The sequence below is a fragment of the Coregonus lavaretus genome (genome assembly GCF_964263955.1).
Source record: "Coregonus lavaretus genome assembly, chromosome: 31".
NCBI classification, from domain to species: Eukaryota; Metazoa; Chordata; class Actinopteri; order Salmoniformes; family Salmonidae; genus Coregonus; species Coregonus lavaretus.
This window is the reverse complement of record NC_140018.1, coordinates 39,599,634-39,623,359: the sequence shown is the minus strand read 5'-3', so window position 1 is coordinate 39,623,359 and position 23,726 is coordinate 39,599,634. Positions and strand designations below refer to the sequence as shown.

The 23,726-nt window shown below is 44.4% G+C and overlaps 1 protein-coding gene across 1 annotated transcript in view; it reads right to left on the bottom strand.

The window, feature by feature from the left end:
- Window positions 1-22,225, bottom strand: part of LOC311106439 (ankyrin repeat and SOCS box protein 2-like) — a gene marked incomplete at both ends in the record, with an annotated part of 40,596 nt that extends 18,371 nt beyond the window's left edge. Inside the window, 6 exons of the mRNA XM_084148774.1 lie at window positions 16,017-16,188; window positions 16,352-16,597; window positions 19,057-19,212; window positions 19,559-19,728; window positions 20,692-20,826; window positions 21,951-22,225. Coding sequence (XP_084004900.1) covers window positions 16,017-16,188; window positions 16,352-16,597; window positions 19,057-19,212; window positions 19,559-19,728; window positions 20,692-20,826; window positions 21,951-22,225 — 1,154 coding nt within the window. The remainder of the gene's footprint in view (window positions 1-16,016; window positions 16,189-16,351; window positions 16,598-19,056; window positions 19,213-19,558; window positions 19,729-20,691; window positions 20,827-21,950) is intronic.
- Between the last annotated feature and the right edge of the window lie 1,501 nt (window positions 22,226-23,726).

The window sequence follows — 23,726 nt, the reverse complement described above, 5'->3', positions numbered from 1 at the left end:
AAAAAAGGGCAAACTTGCAATGCATTCGATGCTTAAGTACTCTAAAGTTTTCTATTTCTAACTCAATATCACAGACCAGATTTGCCCTAACGAAAACTGTATCAACCCCTACAAATATATTAATTTATTATAATCCACATAATTCAAACAAAATTTGCTGTAGCAAGAGGAGAGACTGCATGCTAAAGACAATCAGAAAGAATGTGTCTTTAACCCTGCATTATAATATAACTTATTTTGAATGAAAGCCAGGAATGAGTGAGTCACTCAGCCCTATGCTGTTCCTGCTTCTGTTGCCTATTTGAGTGTTTGTTTAATATCCTACTGATTCTGTGATCACCAAGCCTCATGCAAGCGCAAAATGTCGGATAAAGCAATTTCACAAATCCGGCTGTTTTTAAACTTTGCATTAGAACAGACTCTCTGGTATTAATTATACTTCATTTAGTATTGTGTACACTGTTCCAAACTGGCAGATCAATTATATTGTAATCTAACAGCACCTGTTTGTCATGCTCTAATTCACATAATATGCCTAAAATCAGGCCTTTATGGTAGAGTGGCCAGACGGAAGCCTTACAGTATAGTGCACTTTCACTCCATTCACTACATCTTTGCCTCGATCCTGACTAGTCTCCCAGTCCTTGCCGCTGAAAAGCATCCCCACAGCATGATGCTGCCACCACCATGCTTCACCATAGGGATTGTGCCAGGATTCCTCCAGACATGACGCTTGGTATTCAGGCCAAATAGTTCAATCTTGGTTTCATCAGACCAGAGAATCTTGTTACTAATGGTCTGAGAGTCTTTAGGTGCTTTTGGCAAACTCCAAGCGGGCTGTCATTTGCCTTTTACTGAGGAGTGGCTTCCGTCTGGCCACTCTACCATAAGGCCTGATTGGTGGAGTGCTGCAGAGATGGTTGTCCTTCTGGAAGGTTCTCCCATCTCCACAGAGGAACTCTAGAGCTCTGTCAGAGTGACCATCGGGTTCTTGGTCACCTCCCTGACCAAGGCCCTTTCCCCCCACGATTGCTCAGTTTGGCCGGGCGGCCAGCTCTAGGAAGAGTCTTGGTGGTTCCAAACTTCTTCCATTTAAGAATGATGGAGGCCACTGTGTTCTTGGGGACCTTCAATGCTGCAGAAATGTTTTAGTACCCTTCCCCAGATCTGTGCCTCGACACAATCCTGTCTCGGAGCGCTACAGACAATTCCTTCGATGTCATGGCTTGGTTTTTGCTCTGACATGCACTGTCAGCTGTGGGACCTTATATAGACAGGTGTGTGCCTTTCCAAATCATGTTCAATCAATTGAATTTACCACAGGTGGACTCCAATCAAGTTGTAGAAACATCTTAAGGATGATCAATGGAAACAGGATGCACCTGAGCTCAATTTTGAGGCTCATGGCAAAGGGTCTGAATACTTATGTAAATAAGGCATTTCTGTTTTATGATTTTTATAAATTTGCAAAAAACCTGTTTTGGCTTTGTCATTATATTTTAATTTTAGTCATTTAGCAGACGCTCTTATCCAGAGCGACTTACAGTTAGTGCATACAGTGGGGGAAAAAAGTATTTAGTCAGCCACCAATTGTGCAAGTTCTCCCACTTAAAAAGATGAGAGAGGCCTGTAATTTTCATCATAGGTACACGTCAACTATGACAGACAAATTGAGATTTTCTTTCTCCAGAAAATCACATTGTAGGATTTTTTATGAATTTATTTGCAAATTATGGTGGAAAATAAGTATTTGGTCACCTACAAACAAGCAAGATTTCTGGCTCTCACAGAACTGTAACTTCTTCTTTAAGAGGCTCCCCTGTCCTCCACTCGTTACCTGTATTAATGGCACCTGTTTGAACTTGTTATCAGTATAAAAGACACCTGTCCACAACCTCAAACAGTCACACTCCAAACTCCACTATGGCCAAGACCAAAGAGCTGTCAAAGGACACCAGAAACAAAATGGTAGACCTGCACCAGGCTGGGAAGACTGAATCTGCAATAGGAAAGCAGCTTGGTTTGAAGAAATCAACTGTGGGAGCAATTATTAGGAAATGGAAGACATACAAGACCACTGATAATCTCCCTCGATCTGGGGCTCCACGCAAGATCTCACCCTGTGGGGTCAAAATGATCACAAGAACGGTGAGCAAAAATCCCAGAACCACACGGGGGGACCTAGTGAATGACCTGCAGAGAGCTGGGACCAAAGTAACAAAGCCTACCATCAGTAACACACTACACCGCCAGGGACTCAAATCCTGCAGTGCAAGACGTGTCCCCCTGCTTAAGCCAGTACATGTCCAGGCCCGTCTGAAGTTTGCTAGAGTGCATTTGGATGATCCAGAAGAGGAATGGGAGAATGTCATATGGTCAGATGAAACAAAAATAGAACTTTTTGGTAAAAACTCAACTCGTCGTGTTTGGAGGACAAAGAATGCTGAGTTGCATCCAAAGAACACCATACCTACTGTGAAGCATGGGGGTGGAAACATCATGCTTTTGGGCTGTTTTTCTGCAAAGGGACCAGGACGACTGATCCGTGTAAAGGAAAGAATGAATGGGGCCATGTATCGTGAGATTTTGAGTGAAAACCTCCTTCCATCAGCAAGGGCATTGAAGATGAAACGTGGCTGGGTCTTTCAGCATGACAATGATCCCAAACACACCGCCCGGGCAACGAAGGACTGGCTTCGTAAGAAGCATTTCAAGGTCCTGGAGTGGCCTAGCCAGTCTCCAGATCTCAACCCCATAGAAAATCTTTGGAGGGAGTTGAAAGTCCGTGTTGCCCAGCGATAGCCCCAAAACATCACTGCTCTAGAGGAGATCTGCATGGAGGAATGGGCCAAAATACCAGCAACAGTGTGTGAAAACCTTGTGAAGACTTACAGAAAACGTTTGACCTGTGTCATTGCCAACAAAGGGTATATAACAAAGTATTGAGAAACTTTTGTTATTGACCAAATACTTATTTTCCACTAATAAATTCATTAAAAATCCTACAATGTGATTTTCTGGATTTTTTCCCCTCATTTTGTCTGTCATAGTTGACGTGTACCTTTGATGAAAATTACAGGCATCTCTCATCTTTTTAAGTGGGAGAACTTGCACAATTGGTGGCTGACTAAATACTTTTTTTCCCCCACTGTACATGTTTTTTAATTTTTTAATTTCATACTGGCCCCCGTGGAAATCAAACCCACAACCCTGGCGTTGCAAACGCCATGCTCTACCAACTGAGCTACGTCCCTGCCGGCCATTCCCTCCCCTACCCTGGACCAATTGTGCGCCGCCCCATGGGTCTCCCGGTCGCGGCCGGCTACGACAGAACCTGGATTCGAACCAGGATCTCTAGTGGCACAGCTAGCACTGCAATGCAGTGCCTTAGACCACTGCACCACTCGGGAGAAATTGGGTATTGTGTGTAGATTGCTGAGGATTTTTTATTTTATTTCATCCATTTTAGAATAAGGCTGTAACGTAACAAAATGTGGAAAAAGTAAAGAGGTCTGAATACTTTCTGAAGGCACTGTAAATGGTTTAGCAGTCTTTCCAATACATTTGAGTAAAATGAAGCCATCCACCCTTGATGGGCTATCAGCAGGACAGCAGGTCCTCTGTAGCTCAGCTGGTAGAGCATGGCGGTTGTAACGCCAAGGTAGTGGGTTCGATCCCCGGGACCACCCATACACAAAAATGGATGCACGCATGACTGTAAGTCGCTTTGGATAAAAGCGTCTGCTAAATGGCATATTAATTATTATTACAACAGACTCTTGCCGAGTTTAGGGACTTTAAATGTATTAATGGATGTTTGCGAGGCATGTAACTTCACCCATCTATTTGCATAGCCCACCACATGCACAGTTTTCTAACGACATCTGGATGGATCCTTAACGAATTACTATGGGAAAAAATATCACTGAATGACAGAAATATTGGAATAAAGTAGGCTAATGCAACTGAAGGCAACACATTGTTGCTTACTGAAACACACAAAGTCATGCAATTGTTATAATAGTATTTGAAGCAATAGCCTACCCGCGTGTGGTCTACTATTTCAGCACCGTTTTGTGCTGCTTTGAGACAAGCTTGGGGATGGTCTTGATAAATCTGATTTTTCTTGTCGCTGAATCTCTGTTTGGGTATTTGTTAGCCTACAATTAGGGTGTGGAAATGTTGCTCTTCACTAGCAATTGCTTAGTAGCCTAGGCCTACTCCCGACTAGTCACATTGTACAGCGCCATATTTTCCTAACGGAAACCCTGAGGCCTACATAGGCTACTGTAAAATGCATTTTCGTTTTTCTTGGAATTGAAACACCATAATAATAATCAATTTAATTAAGCTACATTTCTAACAGTATAAACAGCACAACAAATACAATTATAATTTACAAACAAATTATAATCAATCCCATATAGTCTGTTCTAACAAAAAAAGGTTTTAAAGTCCTATAATTTCTCTTTGTAAATATAGCTACCTAAATCTCGCCCTTGCATTATTACAAAGAGAAATTATAGGAATTTCAATGAGCAACAATTATTGTCTGATCAGGGATAGTGTGAATGGGGGGTTGTGTCAGATATCTCTGACTCGGATCAGGCCCTAAATTGTTTTACTTCTTACTTCAGGGAGGAGGATTATTTAAGGTACTGTTTGAAGAGGTAGGGTTTCAGATGTTTTCGGAAAATGGGCATGGACTCTGCTTTCCTAGCTTCAGGGGGAAGCTTGTTCCACCATTGGGATGCCAGGACAGAGAAGAGCTTGGACTGGGCTGAGCGGGAGGGCCAAAAGACCTCAGGTGGGGTGTAGGGTTTGAGCATAGCCTGAAGGTAGGGAGGGGCAGTTCCTCTTGCTGCTCTGTAGGCAAGCACCATTGTCTTGTAGTGGATGCGAGCTTTGACTGGAAGCCAGTGGAGTGTGCGGAGGAGCGGGATGACATAGGAGAACTTGGTAAGGTTGAAAACCAGGCGGGCTGCTGCGTTCTGGATAAGTTTCAGCGGTTTGATGGCACAAGCGGGGAGTCCAGCCACAGCGAGTTGCAGTTGTCCAGACTGGAGAGGACAAGTGCCTGGATTAGGACCTGCGCCGCTTTCTACGGATGTTGTAGGGCATGAACCTGCAGGAGCATGTCACTGCTTTGATGTTCGCAGAGAATGACAGGGTGTTGTCCAGGGTCACTCCAAGGTTCTTTGCACTCTGGGAAGGTGACACTGTGGAGTTGTCAACCGTGATGGAGAGGTCTTTGAGCGGGTAGGCTTTCTCTGGGAGGAAGAGCAGTTCCGTCTTGTCGAGGTTGAGCTTGAGGTGGTGGGCCGACATCCAAGTTGAGATATCTGCCAGGCACGTAGAGATGCGTGTCGCCACGTGGGTCTCAGAAGGGGGAAGGAGAAAAGTAGTTGAGTGTAATCCTCATAGCAATGATAGGAGAGACCATGTGAGGATATGATGGAGCCGAGTGACTTGGTGTATAGAGAGAAGAGAAGAGGGCCTAGATCCGAGCCCTGGGGGACACCAGTAGTGAGAGTACATGGTGCAGACACAGATCCTCTCCACGTCACCTGGTAGGATCGGCCTGCCAGGTAGGATGCAATCCAAGAGTGTGCATAGCCTGAGACACCCAGCCTGAGAGGGTGGAGAGGAGGATCTGATGGTTCACGGTGTCAAAGGCAGCGGATAGATCTAGGAGGATGAGAACAGAGGAGAGGGAGTCAGCTTCGGCAGTGCGGAGAGCCTCCATGACACAGAGAAGAGCAGTCTTGGTTGAGTGACCGGTCTTGAAACCTGACTGGTTAGGGTAAAGAAGATCGTTCTGAGAGAGATAACGAGAAAGTTAATCAGAGACAGCATGTTCAAGTGTTTTGGAAAGAAAAGAAAGAAGGGATACAGGTCTATAGTTTTTGACGTCAGATGAGTTGAGTGTTGGTTTCTTGAGGAGGGGAGCAACTCGGCCCATTTTGAAGTCAGAGGGGATGCAGCCAGTGGTCAGGGATTAGTTGATGAGGGAAGTGAGGAATGGGAAAAGGTCTCCAGAGATGGTCTGGAGAAGGGAGGATGGTGGGAGAGGGGTGGAGGATTAAGGAGGGAGGAGAAGGTGGAAAAGAGTTTCCTAGGGTTAGAGGCAGAAGCTTGACATTTAGTGGTAGAAATTGGCTTTAGCAGTGGATACAGAGGAAGAGAAGGTAGAGAGGAAGGAGTGAAAGGATGATAGGTCCTCTGAAAGTTTAGTTTTCCTCCATTTTCACTCAGCTGCCCGCAGCCCTGTTCTGTAAGCTCGCAATGAGTCACTCAGCCACGGAGCAGGAAGGGAGGACAGAGCCGGCTGGGATGAAAGGGGACAGTGCGAGTCATAGGATGTGGAAAGAGGGGAGAGTAGAGTCGAAGAGGCAGAATCAGGAGACAGGATGCAGAAGATTTAGCAGAAGGGAGAGATGATAGGATAGAAGAGGAGAGAGTAGTGGGAGAGAGAGAGTGAAGATTGTGATGGCGCATGACCATCTGGGTAGGGGCTGAGTGGTTAGGGTTGGAGGAAAGGGAGACAGAAAAGGAAACAAAGTAGTGATCAGAGACCTGGAGGGGGGTTGCAGTGAGATTAGTAGGCGAGCAGCCTCTAGTAAATATGAGGTCAAGCATATTGCCTGCCTTGTGAGTTGGAGGGGATTGGGAAAGGGTGAGGTCAAAAGAGGCAAGGAGGGGAAAGAGAGAGTTAGAAAGAAATGAATTAAAAGCAGACGTCGGGAAGTTGAAGTTGCCAAGTACGAAGAGCCGTGAGCCATCGTCAGGAAATTAGCTTATCAAGGTGTCAAGCTCATTGAGGAACTCTCCAAGGGCACCTGGTGGGCGATAGATGACAATGTTAAGCTTGAGTGGCAAGTGACAGTGACAGCATGGAATTCAAATGAGGAGATGGACAGGTGAGAGAGGGAGAAACAGAAAATCTCCACTTAGGAGAAATTAGTAGACCTGTGCCACCACCGCGACGACTAGATGCTCCCGGACTATGAGAGAAAACATAGTCAGATAAAGAAAGAGAAGCTGGAGTAGCAGTGTTCTTAGGGGAGATTGTGGGAGAAAAAGCAATTATTTACCTGATTTGTTTAATATGAATTGTTAACAATTAGTAGAGACATTTCTTAACTACCAATGCTGTGCTTTTCATAAGAATGGTTCCCTCTTGCTCCCTGCAGCTGGTCTGGGCATGTAGTCAAGGACATGGGATAGAGATAAACTTGAGGAACAGATAGACCTGTATTGTTTCAATTTCTCGTTGCTTCTGAGTAACCTGATCACACAGCATAAGACAAAGAGCCTCAGAGTGACCACCGTTTTTCAGTTCATCCTGTCTTTTACTATCTTCCAAGGGCACAGCTGTGTGGAGATATGAGTCGTAACGGAACTAACATTATTACTTGTTTGTGAGCTATGACCCGATACACACAGCCACAAGAAGAAAACAAGGTAGCTTCTGATCTGCCGGGGAGGGGTGGAACCAGCCATGACTAAGCATTTTTAGGTCCACTATATAAGACGTCAGCATTTCCTGTTCGTTTGGCTCTCACCCTACCCACTTGGGTGTGTGGGTGTTGTGACCAGCTCCCTAATCGATAAGTTATTTGAATAAAGATTTAGTTTAAGTATAACTCGTGATAAGTTTGTCTCTCCTCATTTGATAGTATTTAAAATATCCACCACATTTGGCGACGAGGATGGGATGTGTAACTTCACCTGTAAACTGTGTACAGGGGATCCCCAAATTGGGATCTCAGGGGAGCCACACTCCTGATGGAGCTTAAGAATAGCCTCTGGTACGTGGGCTCTGAGTGTGTATTCCTGTGAGAGGGGGCACCTTGGAGGCGTAAGCAGGGCAGAGTCAGAGGAGAGTAATCTGAGAGCACTGTCAGACTCAAAGATACTCTACCACTGGTCGGTTGCTGGCGACATAGAGCCGTCCTGACACTGAATTGATCACAGTGGGGATTGGTGCGCTCTGTAGGGACGAGGGGACCAGAGTGTCTGTAGATAAGCCAACATTTGGTGAAGTCCCAATGGATGAAGGACCTCTGTCTGAAGGGTGTTCCTCAGAAGTGGTGAAGTCAGATTATTTTAAATGTGCTAGCCAGGTATGCCCTGGAGGAGCCAGAGTGTCTGTAGAGAAGCCAGTACTTAGTGAAGTCTGTACCACAGTAATTGCAGTTGGCGATATCCCCGTGTGGAGATAGCACCCCATTCTGGTGCCACTAATTAGGCAATATTTAATGGAGATATGAATTTCCCTGTTCAAATGGATAAAATATAAAATCATAAACAGCGCTAACCGGTTTTCTTTTTTTGTCTACCCCTGTGTGTGTGTGTCTGTGTTATCTGTGAGTGTGTGAGTGGAACAGGAACCATGGGAGCACACGGTAACAAGGGACACTGTGTTCAGATCCCCCCACAGGGGCCCTGAAGGTTTTGTGCAGATAAGTGGGGAAGGGACATTCTGGACCAGGTGAAATTACGGATAGGGAAGGTGGTTTTCCGTTGACAGGGCCACTGAGTGTAACAATGTTAGACAAAGTCAGGGAGAGACTGACAGAGTATGAAGGGACTAAAAAAGGTCAAAAAGATAAAATAGGCTGGGTTAGATTCAGAAAATGGGAAAGAGAGACAAAGGCATACACAGAGACAGGACCCATTTCGGGGACAGCCCCGTCAGAATATGGTAGAGCAGACTGAGGAGGGAGAAAAAAAACAGATAAAGACGAGATAGTGAGAAAGAACAGAAAAGACGATGAGAGAGATTTCCCGCCTCCCTAGTTTTCTCCTCCCAATCTCTACCCAGTGCTGTCTGGGCCTGTGGCTGCGGCTGTCGACCTCCCTCCCCCGCCACCGCCTGATCCAGCAGACCCAGTGGAAGCCCTCGCTCTACACCCCACTGCGCCTCCTCCCCCAACTCCACAGTTCACTCCTGTGCCTCCCATCACGTATGAATCTCCCCTAGTAGCAGCAGTGGTGGACAAACTGCTCTCTGGGGCTGGCCATGCTGGCGGTGGGAATGACGTCCCTGACCACAGAGGAAGGGTGCGGCTGGGGGAGCCAGACAAGCGGAGAGAAAGAGTCGCAACCCGTTCCTCGAGGGCGCTCCCCCAACCAGCCCAGATGACGATAAGACTCAGAAACTACAAGCTGCTCACTTGACATTCTACCAGGGGGCCGCACTAGCAGCTACTGGAGGGGGTGTGAGTGGTGGAAGAATCTGCTACAACTGTCGAAAACAAGGCCATTGAGCCGCAAGCTGCACTCAAACTGCCCAGCAGCAGAGGGGAAGAGGCAGAGGCGGATCAAGAGGTAGAGGAGCCCCAAGGGGGGCCCCTCGAGAGGGAGGCCCAGCGGGAGGACAAGGACTGTAGTATCCCCCTGCTCAACAGCCATGGCAGCCGCCAACCAACCAATGGCCAGGGCCACCCCAAAAGCGGGCCCCTCAGCAACAATGGGGCCCACAAGGGGGCCCTCAAGGCTGAGGCCAGCCTGGGGCCTGGCAGCCTGGGGCCGCCTGCACAGACAACCCTGTACAATCCAGGAGAGGAGGAGGCAGGGGAATATTGACGGGCGGAGGGGGAAGTAGTAGTTGAGTTAGAATTGTTAGAGCAACTAGAACATTTGTTTTTAAAGAGCCATACCCTTCCTCGAATCGAGCCAACAGTGGAGGCTTGCATCAATGGTGAGTCAATAATATTTATTGTTGATACCGGAGCTACGATGTCTGTGATGAACTGTAAAGGCTATGACAAAACCTCCCATGTCTAGTGAAACAGTCAAAACTGTAGGGGCTTCAGGCCTCCCATTCAGAGAGCATGTAACTATGCCTCTGCCTGTCTCCTTTTGTGAGGAGAAGCGTCAGCATTGATTTCTCTACTCTGACCATTGTCCTGTCAATCTGATGGGCAGGGACCTCCTGTGTAAACTGGGCATCAACATAACATGTGGCCCAACCGGTTTAACCGTTATTCATGAGGAGGAGGAGGAAGAGGGGGAGCAATTGATGTTAATGTCTGAGTTTTGTGACTGGCATTATACATGGGATGTTGATAAGTGAGGTTCCCAATATAGCTTGTGTTTTCTCAATGGGCCAAAACCCATTGGGGTCACGAGGGCAGTTTCATGTCTGAAGCAGGCTTACCTTGCACCTCCCATTTCTCACCATTGACAAGAGACCTTAGATATGAGAACAAATGGCTGTTAGAAAGTGTATCGCCAGTATCTATCCAGTGTGAAGGGTTGTATTGCAGCAGGGATTTCTGGGATTTGGGGGTTAACCTAACCCCTGCACAGAAAGAGCTCCACATGTTTGAAGATAGTGCACCACATGTGTCCCTGGCAAAATCATGTAGAGTTGAGTTGGAGGATACTGGTGTTTGGATGAAGGGCCCGGTCAATGCTGTTGATTGGGAGATGTGTTCAGACGGGTCAACTTATTCACCCAGCACACTGACATATTGTTACCCCCTGAACTGGGACACAGCAGTTGAGAGGGGTGTGCATTGACTTGATCAGCCCTCCTTTGTCACCAATATCATGTTTTTGAGTGAGGACCCGCCCCTCTTGAGAGGTCCCTGATTGCCTACGGGCAAGGGATAAGTATGATTTTGGCAGGATGAAGGGGGCTGAGCCCCTTGTAGTCACTCCCAAAGATACCAGGCACCTTTCCAGAGCACAGTATCCACTCAGTAAAGAGGCTATTGCGGGTATCACACCTGTACATGCCTCACTGTTAGAGCACAGAGCGTTAGTCCTGTGTCCAGAGTCACCTTGCAGTACCCCTATCTTGCCAGTAAGAAAAGCCTCAGGGGAATGGCGTTTTGAACAAGGTTCAAGGCCTGTGAATGATGCTGTGTTTGCTCGTGCCCCTGTGGTTCCCAATCAAACTACGTTGTTATGTGATTTATTTTGATGATTGTTTTTGTAAGAGAAATGCACTGCTTGAAAAGCATTTACTGCTGTTAGCGGGTTGTAGTTGTTTAAAGTTGCTTTAGATGTGATTTATTTTGCAGACTGTAGGTTTACAAAATTATAACTAAGCTACTGACTGAAGGAGTCATCACTGATTTCCAACAATACAATTTTCTGTCTGCCTGCTAGTTGTAGCAGTGTTGTAACCGCTAAACCTTTGCTTTCACAGCACTACCGGTGAAGACTTTAGAATTCTAAATTTTAAAAGTGAATGCTTTTAGCCTTGTGTAGAGAAGGCCTGTGTACAACATTGAAAAAGTGTTCTTGATGTAATCGATTCCTGGTTTTCAAGTGAGTTGATACGTGTAGTAAGAATATCTGTACTTTCGGGAACAGAGTTTTAAGTAGTGAGAATTGTGTTGACTGATCTTTGGAATTGAATTTAAGTGAACCAAATGTAATTTAAAATAGGCCTGGAATTAGTTAACTGATTGATCTAAGAGCATTTGACTGCTGTTAAGAAATGTAGATACCGTTAGAGAACTAAACAAATAAAGAGGGGAACCCCATTAATTAATATATGGATGCACACAATAACAGAATGATTGTGAATGAATGATTGCATAATGATGAACTGTTTGAACTGTTTAACACATGTTGACACTTACAGGAACAGCGGAAATCACTCAACCATTTTCTGATATCACACATTGGCCACAAGATGGCGATGAAGGACAAGATAAAGTGGACTCCTGACGGTTTGCAGGCAGTCGACAAAATATGACACAGTTGCTAACCTTTTCTCCTTGTTTAGGTTTGCCGGATCATTCTAAACCATTGAATCTATTGGTGTTTGAAAAAAAAAGAAGAACGTTTTATGTCGTCTGTCCTTATACAGGAAGTGGGAAGCAGTGGCCCGTTGCATACTACTCTAAGAGACTTGACAGTATGGTGAGAGGGTTGGTGTGTTGCCTCAGAGCGGTAGCAATGTCAATGTGCCATGTCCCTACCAACTGACGATGAAGGTGAGCCCCATGATTGTGCTGTCCTAGTTGACCAGGTCTGTAAGCCACACCCCGATTTATCGGATGTGCCTTTAATGAACGCTGATTTGGAATGATTTGTTGATGGTTCCGCTCAAAAATCACCTCAAGAAAAACCATTAGTGGCTTACGCAATAACCACGGCTGCCACTACCTTAGAAAGTGCTAGAATACCACCCCATCTGTCAGCTCAGGCTGCAGAATTGTTTGCTCTTACTAGAGCATTTTTTTTGGCTAAGGATAAAACTGTTATGATTTATACTGACAGCAGATATACATTTGTTGCTTTCGTTGTCAGTCTTCTCATTGCAGCTGTTGTATGGGCCCTGGGAGAAGTGGCCACAATGCAACTGAGGAATACCAGCATAGTCCCACGGCAGGACTTAAATAACAGCCGCTCCAGCTCGAGCCAACGGCAGGCTCAGGACAGGAGTCCAGCAAACAATAGCCACCCCATTGTTTAAGAAGACTGAGATCGATGCATCAACATGATGATTGTCCTCTTTGTACAGATTAAGAGTTTACTTCTGTATAACTTTTTAATTGTCTAAATGATTCCCTTAAGAGTGTTTTGCGCCAAGTGAAGGTGAAGTTAATTAGAGTAAGAATTCACATTTTAAATGATTTGGACTGATTAAGATTTAGCGAAGGGAAAACTAATTAAATGTTTATGTTATTAATATGTGTTAATGGTGTTAATACTGTGTTTGATTTATTGTGTGTTTTCTTTTTTGGTTAGTGGATTTTTCACAGGTTAGAAATGATACCCCTTAAAGGGCACACAATTGACATTTTCTGAAGTTTCTATTGCCAGAGTTTTGGTTGCACACATATAAATTATCCTGATAACAAATATACTGAAAAACCAAGTGTTAACCTGGTACACAAAATGTTTGAAATGTCTTTAAATAATGTCTGAGGTCAGTGATGTTTGACCTGTTGCATACTTAGAAATGCGCCTGTTGTAGACAGAAATTTACTCACAAGGTCGGCTTAGTAGGAATGGAATATTGGCTGAACGCCTAGACGCTGTGATTGCCAGATGTTCACTCCTGAGCAGCCGCACTCTGGGAGCAAACGCTTTACTTAGAAAGAATCCACTTGGCTATCTTTGTTATACCGAATCATCAGCAGACACTGGCAAGTTAGAACTGTATATGGTATGTGTAGAAGGTAATAGGTTTGAGACTCAGTAACCCAAAGGGAGGTTCCTCATAAGGATGATATACATGTCATATGTCACATCTGGAAGGTTTCTATTTTTTTATTTGTATCTTTACATATGGTGTGAATTTGTCATATTATTGTATAGAAGATTGAATCTTCTAAGAGGGGAATGTGGGAGAAAAATCACGTATTTACCTGATTTGTTTAATATGAATAGTTAACCATTAATATGCTTAACAATAGTAGAGACATTTCTTAACTATAATGCTGTGCTTTTCATAAGGATGGTTCTCTCTAGCTCCCTGAAGCTGGTCTGGGCGTATAGTCAAGGACATGGGATAGAGATAAACTGGAGGAACAGATAGACCTGTATTGTTTCAATTTCTCGTTGCTTCTGAGTAACCTGGTCACACGGCATAAGACAAAGAGCCTCAGAGTGACCACAGTTTTTCAGTTCATCCTTTTACTATCTTCCAAGGGCACAGCTGTGTGGAGATATGAGTAGTAACGGAACTAATGTTATCACTTGTTTGTGCGCTATGACCCGATACACATAGCCACAAGAAGAAAACAAGGTAGCTCCTGATCTGCTGGGGAGGGGTGGAAGCAGCCATGACTAAGCATTTTTAGGGCCACTATATAAGACGTCAGCATTTCCTGTTCGTTGGGCTCTCAACTAATCACCTATGGGTGGGTTGTTTACCAGCTCCATTATTGCAATAATTAATCGATATCAAATAAAGATTAATTGTTTGAAGAAATGACATGTCTCTCTCACTTGATTAGAATTTCCACGACATGATCCATGTCTCCGTTAGGGCCAAAAGTCAAGGGACTGAAGGGCAGTATAGGCTGAGATTAACTCAGCATTCTTGACCGCAGATCGGCAGTTCCAAACGCTGCCAGAGAATTCCACATGGGTTGTGCGCGCAGGGTACACTAAATTAGAAGGGCTGCAGCCAAGGGGTGGGAAGCATCTGTAAAGCCTACAGGGAGAGGTGCGAACAGGTATAGAAAACAAAATGAGATAATCTGTAAATAACTAGGTGAGATACTCAAGTGAGAGAGTGGTGTGGAGCCTTCCTCGAATAACTCGGCAGAACCGTCTCTGTTTCAGCGACGGTGTTAGTTTTGCGACAAAACTGTCACTGACACGACCGCCGCTTACAACTGCCGCTGAGAAACTAGGGGAGACTGAAGAACTAACACTAATTGCTAATTGCCTAGCAGAGGTGAGAGCACACCTCCCTGTACTAATTGCTGATTGCCTAGGAGAGGTGAAACCACTCCCCCCCAATACAGCCACTGATTACCAAAACAAGTCACAAATTGGCCTGCCCCTTGAACCTGGTTGATGTGTCAATAACTATCTGCAAATTATGAGGTCAGACATTTCTTGTAGTTGGCCACCAGGTTTGCACACATCTCAGGAGGGATTTTGTCCCACTCCTCTTTGCAGATCTTCTCCAAGTCATTAAGGTTTCGAGGCAACTCGAACCTTCAGCTCCCTCCACAGATTTTCTATGGGATTAAGGTCTGGAGACTGGCTAGGCCACTCCAGGACCTTAATGTGCTTCTTCTTGAGCCACTCCTTTGTTGCCTTGGCCGTGTGTTTTGGGTCATTGTCATGCTGGAATACCCATCCACGACCCATTTTCAAAGCCCTGGCTGAGGGAAGGAGGTTCTCACCCAAGATTTGACTGTACATGGCGCCGTCCATCGTCCCTTTGATGCGGTGAAGTTGTCCTGTCCCCTTAGCAGAAAAACACCCCCAAAGCATAATGTTTCCACCTCCATGTTTGACGGTGGGGATGGTGTTCTTGGGGTCATAGGCAGCATTCCTCCTCCTCCAAACACGGCGAGTTGAGTTGATGCCAAAGAGCTCGATTTTGGTCCCATCTGACCACAACACTTGCACCCAGTTCTCCTCTGAATCATTCAGATGTTCATTGGCAAACTTCAGACGGCCCTGCATATGTGCTTTCTTGAGCAGGGGGACCTTGCGGGCGCTGCAGGATTTCAGTCCTTCACGGCGTAGTGTGTTACCAATTGTTTTCTTGGTGACTATGGTCCCAGCTGCCTTGAGATAATTGACAAGATCCTCCCGTGTAGTTCTGGGCTGATTCCTCACCATTCTCATGATCATTGCAACTCCATGAGGTGAGATCTTGCATGGAGCCCCAGGTCGAGGGAGATTGACAGGTCTTTTGTGTTTCTTCCATTTGCGAATAATCGCACCAACTGTTGTCACCTTCTCACCAAGCTGCTTGGCGATGGTCTTGTAGCCCATTCCAACCTTGTGTAGGTCTACAATCTTGTCCCTGACATCCTTGGAGAGCTCTTTGGTCTTGGCCATGGTGGAGAGTTTGGAATCTGATTGATTGGTTGCTTCTGTGGACAGGTGTCTTTTATACAGGTAACAAGCTGAGATTAGGAGCACTCCCTTTAAGAGTGTGCTCCTAATCTCAGCTCGTTACCTGTATAAAAGACACCTGGGAGCCAGAAATCTTTCTGATAGAGAGGGGGTCAAATACTTATTTCCCTCATTAAAATGCAAATCAATTTATAACATTTTTGGCATGCGTTTTTCTGGATTTTTTTGTTGTTATTCTGTCTCTCACTGTTCAAATAAACCTACCATTAAAATTATAGACTGATAATTTCTTTGTCAGTGGGCAAACGTACAAAATCAGCAGGGGATCAAATACTTTTTTCCCTCACTGTACGTAGGCTAAAGAAAATGCCAGACAGTGCGTTCTCTAGTGAGTACTTGGAGGTTGAGAAGGCCAGCGGTTCTAGTGTTAAGGGTGTTGTGCAGGGAGATTTGTAGTCTTCCCATGTATCAAGGCAATGTAAGCTAATTGCACCTACCCATCATTTCCTTGTTGGGCAGCGATATGTAGTGGCAGAAGTCCTTTCTTGCCCGCTTTGTTGGCATCAGCTTTCTGAGAAAGAAGAATCTCCACAATGTCCTCATGGCCATTCTTTGCCGCCTCATACAGAGCTGTGGACCCATCGCTTGCCTCTCTGTTGATATCAGCACCTAGAACATATTCAGTGCAATGTACAGTTAGAAAAGTCAACACAAAATCGATGGTTAGAGCTCCACAACAGCTCTATGTGGTTTGGGGACAGTCTCAATTCGGTGTAATGCCATTTGGCCTACAGAATTCACCCGCTTTTCCAGGGGAAAGTCATACCCATACCGTGTTTAATAAGAAATCGAAGTGTTTCCACATGTCCGCTCTGGGCTGCAGTAGACAGGGGTGTGAAACCGTACATGTTGGTTGGGCTGAGATTAGCCCCGTTCTGGACCAACATCTCACAGATCTCCACATTGTTGCGGCTCACAGCCTCTAGGAGAGCTGTCCAGCCATGGATGGAGTATTTGTTCACCACAGCACCATGATTAAGAAGCATGGCCACAATCTCGGCATTGTCCATTTCACAAGCTGTGGAATAGGGTCAAAGATTGACAGACAGCAGTTAAATGGAAGAATTTCAAAGTCTTAGTCATGGAATACAGTTTCCTAAACAACGGTTTGGGGGTATTCCCGGGGTACTCAAGACAGCTTGAGAGGATACTGGGAGAGACAATCTGTAATGGCAGATTTTGGGTGTAGCTGTATTTCTCATAACAAGCCATCCCTGTCTCCCAATAACCTCTCCTTTCTCCTGAAGTGTGCCCTTGTTCACTAGTGCTCCCCACAAATGTACAGTGCCTTGCAAAAGTATTAATCCCCTTGGTGTTTTTCCTATTTTGTTGCATTACAACCTGTAATTTAAATGGATTTTTATTTGGATTTCATGTAATGGACATACCCAAAATAGTCCAAATTGGTGAAGTGAAATGAAAAAAATGACTTGTTTCAAAAAATTCAAAAAAATAAATAACGGGAAACTGGTGTGTGCATATGTATTCACCCCCTTTGCTATGAAGCCCCTAAATAAGATCTGGTGCAACCAATTACCTTCAGAAGTCACATAATTAGTTAAATAAAGTCCACCTGTGTGCAATCTAAGTGTCACATGATCTGTCACATGATCTCAGTATATATACACCTGTTCTGAAAGGCCCCAGAGTCTGCAACACCACTAAGCAAGGGACACCACCAAATAAGCGGCACCATGAAGACCAAGGAGCTCTCCAAACAGGTCAGGGACAAAGTTGTGGAGAATTACAGATCAGGGTCGGGTTATAAAAAAATATCCGAAACTTTGAACATCCTACGGAGCACCATTAAATCCATTATTTAAAAATGGAAAAAATATGGCACCACAACAAACCTGCCAAGAGAGGGCCACCCACCAAAACTCACGGCCCAGGCAAGGAGGGCATTAATCAGAGGCAACAAAGAGACCAAAGATAACCCTGAAAGAGCTGCAAAGCTCCACAGCGGAGATTGAAGTATCTGTCCATAGGACCACTTTAAGCTGTACACTCCACAGAGATGGGATTTACGGAAGAGTGGCCAGAAAAAAAGCCATTGCTTAAAGAAAAAATTATGCAAACACGTTTTGGTGTTTGCCAAAAGGCATGTGGGAGACTCCCCAAACATATGGAAAAAGGTACTCTGGTCAGATGAGACTAAAATTGAGCTTTTTGGCCATCAAGGAAAACGTTATGTCTGTCGCAAACACAACACCTCTCATCATCCCGAGAACAACTTCCCCATGGTGGTGGCAGCATCATGCTGTGGGGATGTTTTTCATCGGCAGGGACTGGGAAACTGGTCAGAATTGAAGGAATGATGGATGGCGCTAAATACAGGGAAATTCTTGAGGAAAAACTGTTTCAGTCTTCCAGAGATTTGAGACTGGGACGGAGGTTCACCTTCCATTTATACATTTAAGTCATTTAGCAGACGCTCTTATCCAGAGCGACTTACAGTTAGTGAATACATATTTTTTTTTATACTGGCCCCCCATGGGAATCGAACCCACAACCCTGGCGTTGCAAACGCCATGCTCTATCAACTGAGCTACATCCCTGCCGGCCATTCCCTCCCCTACCCTGGACGACGCTGGGCCAATTGTGCGCCGCCCATGAGTCTCCTGGTCGCGGCCGGCGGCGACAGAGCCTGGATTCGAACCAGGATCTCTAGTGGCACAGTTAGCACTGCGATGCAGTGCCTTAGACCACTGCGCCACGCAGGACAATGACCCTAAGCATACTGCTAAAGCAACATTTGAGTGGTTTAAGGGGAAACATTTAAATGTCTTGGAATGGCCTAGTCAAAGCCCAGACCTAAATCCAATTGAGAATCTGTGGTATGACTTAAAGATTGCTGTACACAAGCGGAACCCATCCAACTTGAAGGAGCTGGAGCAGTTTTGCCTTGAAGAATGTTCAGAAATCCCAGTGGCTAGATGTGCAAAGCTTATAGAGACATACCCCAAGATATTTGCAGCTGTAATTGCTGCAAAAGGTGGCTCTACAAAGTATTGACTTTGGGGGGGTGAATAGTTATGCACGCTCAAGTTTTCTGTTTTTTGTCTTATTTCTTGTTTGTTTCACAATAAAAAATATTTTGCATCTTCAAAGTGGTAGGCATGTTGTGTAAATCAAATGTGTAAATCCATTTTAATTCCAGGTTGGGAGGCAACAAAATAGGAAAAAAGCAAAGGGGGGTGAATACTTTTGCAAGCCACTGTAAAAGCATTCGATCGGTGCAGGCATGGGCTGGAGGGATCTTCCACCACCATGTTTCTTATACCAGCAGTTTTCTTTCGAATACATGAAGGGCAAGTTTTTCAGCTACATTTTTCTCACCGTGTACTGATCTTGCTACCCAACAAGTCATTTTACTATCAGTAACCTATGACTTACTATGTTTAAAGTAAAAGGATAATAACAAAGGGATTGGCAGATATTGTAGGTCTTAATAGGTCTTGAAGGCAAATGTTTTACCTTTGTATAGGGGGCTCTCTCTGTCCTTGTTGGCAAGGTCTGGGTCAGCCCCCTTCTCCAGTAGTGCCTCTACACAGGCCACCTTTTCCCTTTCCACCGCCAAGATGAGAGCGGTCCGGCCTTTCAGGTCGCACTTGTTAATCACACCAGGTTGAGCTTGAAAAGTGGAAAGAACACTAGGCTATACTTTATTTTATACTGTATTTTACAGTCTGCTATTTAGCTGGCATTTACTTGGTAAAATGGTAAAATACTTGGTAATTACATGGTAAAATGGGTGTACCATTTGGTATGGACTGCTATTGTAATCAATTGTTAAATTCTTTGATGTGAGGCTAGAAAATGTGAATTGTTACCACCACACACTTTCCCAGTAAATAACAGGTAAGTACCATCTTAAATGGGACTGTCAAATATAAATATACCAGTCTTTATAAAAAGGACAACAACAATTATCCAAAGAATGACTGTACTAAATGTACAAGAATTGAATTGCATTTACCGCCAAGAAGAATTCTGACACACTGGTCTTGGCCATAATATGCAGCCTCGTGCAACGGGATCCATCCATACTTGTCAGGCTGCAGTATGTTATTCCCCCTGTTTCTTGCCATAGCTCGTACCGTAGTCACATCACCATTCAGGATGGCTTTCACAATAGGGTCCTGTTCCCTAATAGGCAAACATACCCATCATCATCCACTTGCCCTTTTCCCCTAGTCCACATAAACTACAAAAGAGCTAACGTATGCTACTGTACCTGTAGACTTCCAGTCATTGCGCTAATGCTAGTTAGCAATGGCTCGGAAAATTACCTCTAACATCCTTCACAATGCACAGATACATAAAAATGGTATCCACAAGTTCATCTGACTCTGGCTAAGTAGAGAAACAGCTTAATTGCCAGAATCTCGCAATATAGGGGCAATCCAAAACATTCTCGAACCAAATTTTTTTGGGGGGGGGATAACTTTGAGTTTAGAAAGTTGATTCAAACTAAATACACACATCCTTAGTTAGGGTTTATGGTGATGGAAAGACATTGGTTACTTAAATCGGGAATTTCACCACTTTTCAACCTCATATTTATTATCTCCAGCACCATACCAGTGTCTACATAAATTATGTGAAAATGCCGCTGTGGTTAAAAAGATACGATAAAAAAGTGAAATTTGATGATGTCATCAAAGTAAAAACATTTTTAAATACAGTGATTTTCAAAGACTCGCGGTCACGTGGTGAGCAGGAAAATGCCCTCCCCTGGCTAGAAACTTGTTGCAGGTTTTGAAAATCACTGTTGTGCACTGTTGTTCACTTTTAAAGTTATAAAATTGCAATTTGTAGGACCTTTGTTCTTATCTTTTACACTACAGAACAAAGAAATGCATCGTTTTCACACACTGTATGTAAACTCTGGTACGTTGCTGGAGATAATGCATTTGAGGTTGAAAAGTGGTGGAATTCCCAGCAGGTTTCCCAGCAGGTTTGTATCCTTTCAGGAGGAAAAATTATGTACAAAGTACAACAAATGTCATTACATATTATACAAACATTATTACATATCCTAAAGTGTTTATGTCTTGGTGTGAAGGCAATATGTGTTGCTAAATACACTCTGTGAAAGGACACACTTACTCCTCTGTCTCCGGCACGTACTGAATCGAGCCATCGCCTCTGTGATATGCCAGCATGCACTTTCCATTGCCAGTGACAAAATGAGTCACCACAATGTCTTCACATTTCCTTCTTTCTTCACATTTCCTTCTCCTGCTACAGGAACAGTGAGATATATTCTGTTGAATGTCATAGAGCTGACTGCTGCAAATGTGTACATAAAATAAATTAAACTAACATGGTGGGACCCTAATCTAATTGTATATTGTGTGTTTCTTCAAAGTGAAATGTTTGAATCCTTAATCAATTCTCATTGCTAACATGTGTACTATGAACAGCTCTGTATCAATCAATACAGTACACCCATCTAAAATACTTGTCCACTATCACAATCCTAGTTCATATCTCTGCTCTAGTGTTCCTCCGAAAGCATTTCTAAGTGGTAGGTTTAAGGCATGTGCATAGTTAATATCCAACATGTACAGTTGCAGGCCACTAAAAAGTTAGCTTTTTATAAACCTTGGTACCACGTTACAAGTTTTTGTGACAAAATATCGAGTCACTATTAGTCAAGTTAGCTACAGATGAAGGATCTTAATTTGACTGGTGTTGTTGCAGCAAAATAATCCTGCAGCAACAGGATTTGAACATTTAATCCACAATGTTGTTGATCGGTGGTTAAGCTATTAGCTGGCCAAAATTAGGCTACATGAAAAGTGCAATACTGTTAATATAACCATGTGTTAGAGCGGATTTTCAGTGAATGTATGTAAACCACAAAGCTCATTTGCATTTCCTGCCACGCAGGAATTCTCACCAACAAAAGAGTGATCAAATTAAGATCCTACATCTGTAAGTAAACACTGCACGAGTCAAGTCATTTGTTTGAGAAAACCGTCACTCTCAGAGTTGTATAACTCTGGAAACATACATTTGCTTTGAAGGAGATGTCTGTATAGTGATCCATAGACACACATTACTGACGAGATCCATATAATAATCAGAGAAAGCTTTTCTTGAACATACCTTGACTGGAAAAACTTTGCCTTTATGCCATGTATTGACTTTATAGCTATTTAGTAATGACCAGATAATTACTTAGCTGTACACTGTAACTACAGATAAGGTACGTAATAAGGACAGTTATAGTGCTACATGTATTATGCCAAGAAATTTGAATTACATGTAACTATCTGTAGCCTAAACTTCATGTAAAGGGGGGCCCAAAACCCAAAGTGGATCATAAAAAACAATGATGGGTCTTTTCAGCTGGCACATACGCGTCAGGTGGGTTGGCAGTAGGCGGCCTATGGCTTGGGTCCTCCCTTGGTGGATTTGATGGGTTCGGCCTAGTTGCGGGTGGATTTACCCTGCACTGGACTGTTCTTCTGCCTAGAGCTGTGGAGGTCTTGCCGGCTTCACCCAGTGAAGTGGCATTGTGGGGATCACTAAGGCTGCGTTCGATAGCCAGCTGCATCAGCTCGTCATCTGACAGGTTGCTGTAGAGAGTGTAGTCATCAAACCCCAGGGTGGGGCCCGTAGTGGAGCCAGGCATGGTCATGCTGGCAACTGCAATGTTGGATCTGGAAAGAAAAGAGAGCATACAATATATCAGTTACGTATTATGTTTTATGCATTATGTCCACCAGGTTGGATCTTGAGAGACCCATTCCTTAGCACCTACACCAGGGGTGGCCAAGCCTGGTCCTCGTGGGTGTCACAATATCATTCATCTAGAGACCATGATTAAAGGAATAGTTTACCCAAATTACATAATAGTTCTGATTGTGTAGATGATTTGGACATGATGTGCGAAAATGGGATTATCAGGGATATTGACTTGCATTGGTTATGTGCTACAAATGCAAAAAACTGAGTATGTGTAGACAGTGGCCAGATAAACAAACCTTGTCCATACTACTTGCAAGGTAGGGGAATCAATATGCAGCTCTGTAATTGGGGTGAGTTATCCCTTTCATTTGGACTGGAACACACTACATCCTCCTAAATCCAGTGTTGGCCACACATTACATGGTGGTAATATCTCCTTTCTCCTGAAGTGCAGACTCGTTCACTATTTGTAGTTTAAGATTAATCAATCAATGTACATGCAAAAACACAGACATTAAAAACTAGATTTGCGCAAAGGTTCAGACTTTCGCTTGTATCTCAAATAAGGAATTCGGACAGAAAGTTGAACTTTTGATTAGGTTACTATATGCACAAGACATCATTTGAGCATTTTAAGTGTAAATAGGGTTGTTTTTTACAAATGAAAACATGTGAACCTGTGTCACGGATTCTGCCGAGACTGCCCTTCCTTCTGGTTCAGGCAGGCTTCGGCGTTCGTCGTCACCGGAATACTAGCTGCTGCCGATCTATGTTTTATGTTTCTATGTTCATCTGGTTGTTGTCTAGTGTTGCACACCTGTTTCCCATTATGGTATTATGTCCTTCCCTATTTAACCTGTTCGCTCCCACTGTGTGTTGTGCGTGTTTGTTACTTGTTTCGAGTGTCGTTTGTGAGCGGGTTTGCTCCTCCCTGTGTTGGAGGTATTTGCTTGTTTCTTTACTATACAGTAAAGTAGATTTTCATTTCATTCTGTGTCCTGCGCTTGACTCTGGCCTACTGCATTCCACAGACATTCATGACAGAAACACGCACCACAATGGAGTCAGCAGGAACAGCCGGATTAACTGAGACGATGGAGGAACGAGTCCAACGACAAGAGATGATGATTCAGACTCTCGGTGTCACCATGGAACGAGTGTTCCAGACGATGGAACAATGGGAGAGAGGTGGTATCCCGTCACCATCTCCAACCACTCAACCACCTACAACACTGGTCACCACTCCGCCACCTGGGTCCAGTGGGATTCGGCTCTCGCTCCCATCGTTCCCATGACGGTACACTTGCCGGGTGCCAGGGATTTCTCCTCCAGGTAGAGCTCTACAAGGCCACCATTCACCCGGCGCCCTCTGGATACGAGAGCGTGTCCGCCCTAATCTCCTGTCTATCGGGGAAGGCGCTTGAATGGGCCAACGCCGAGTGGGG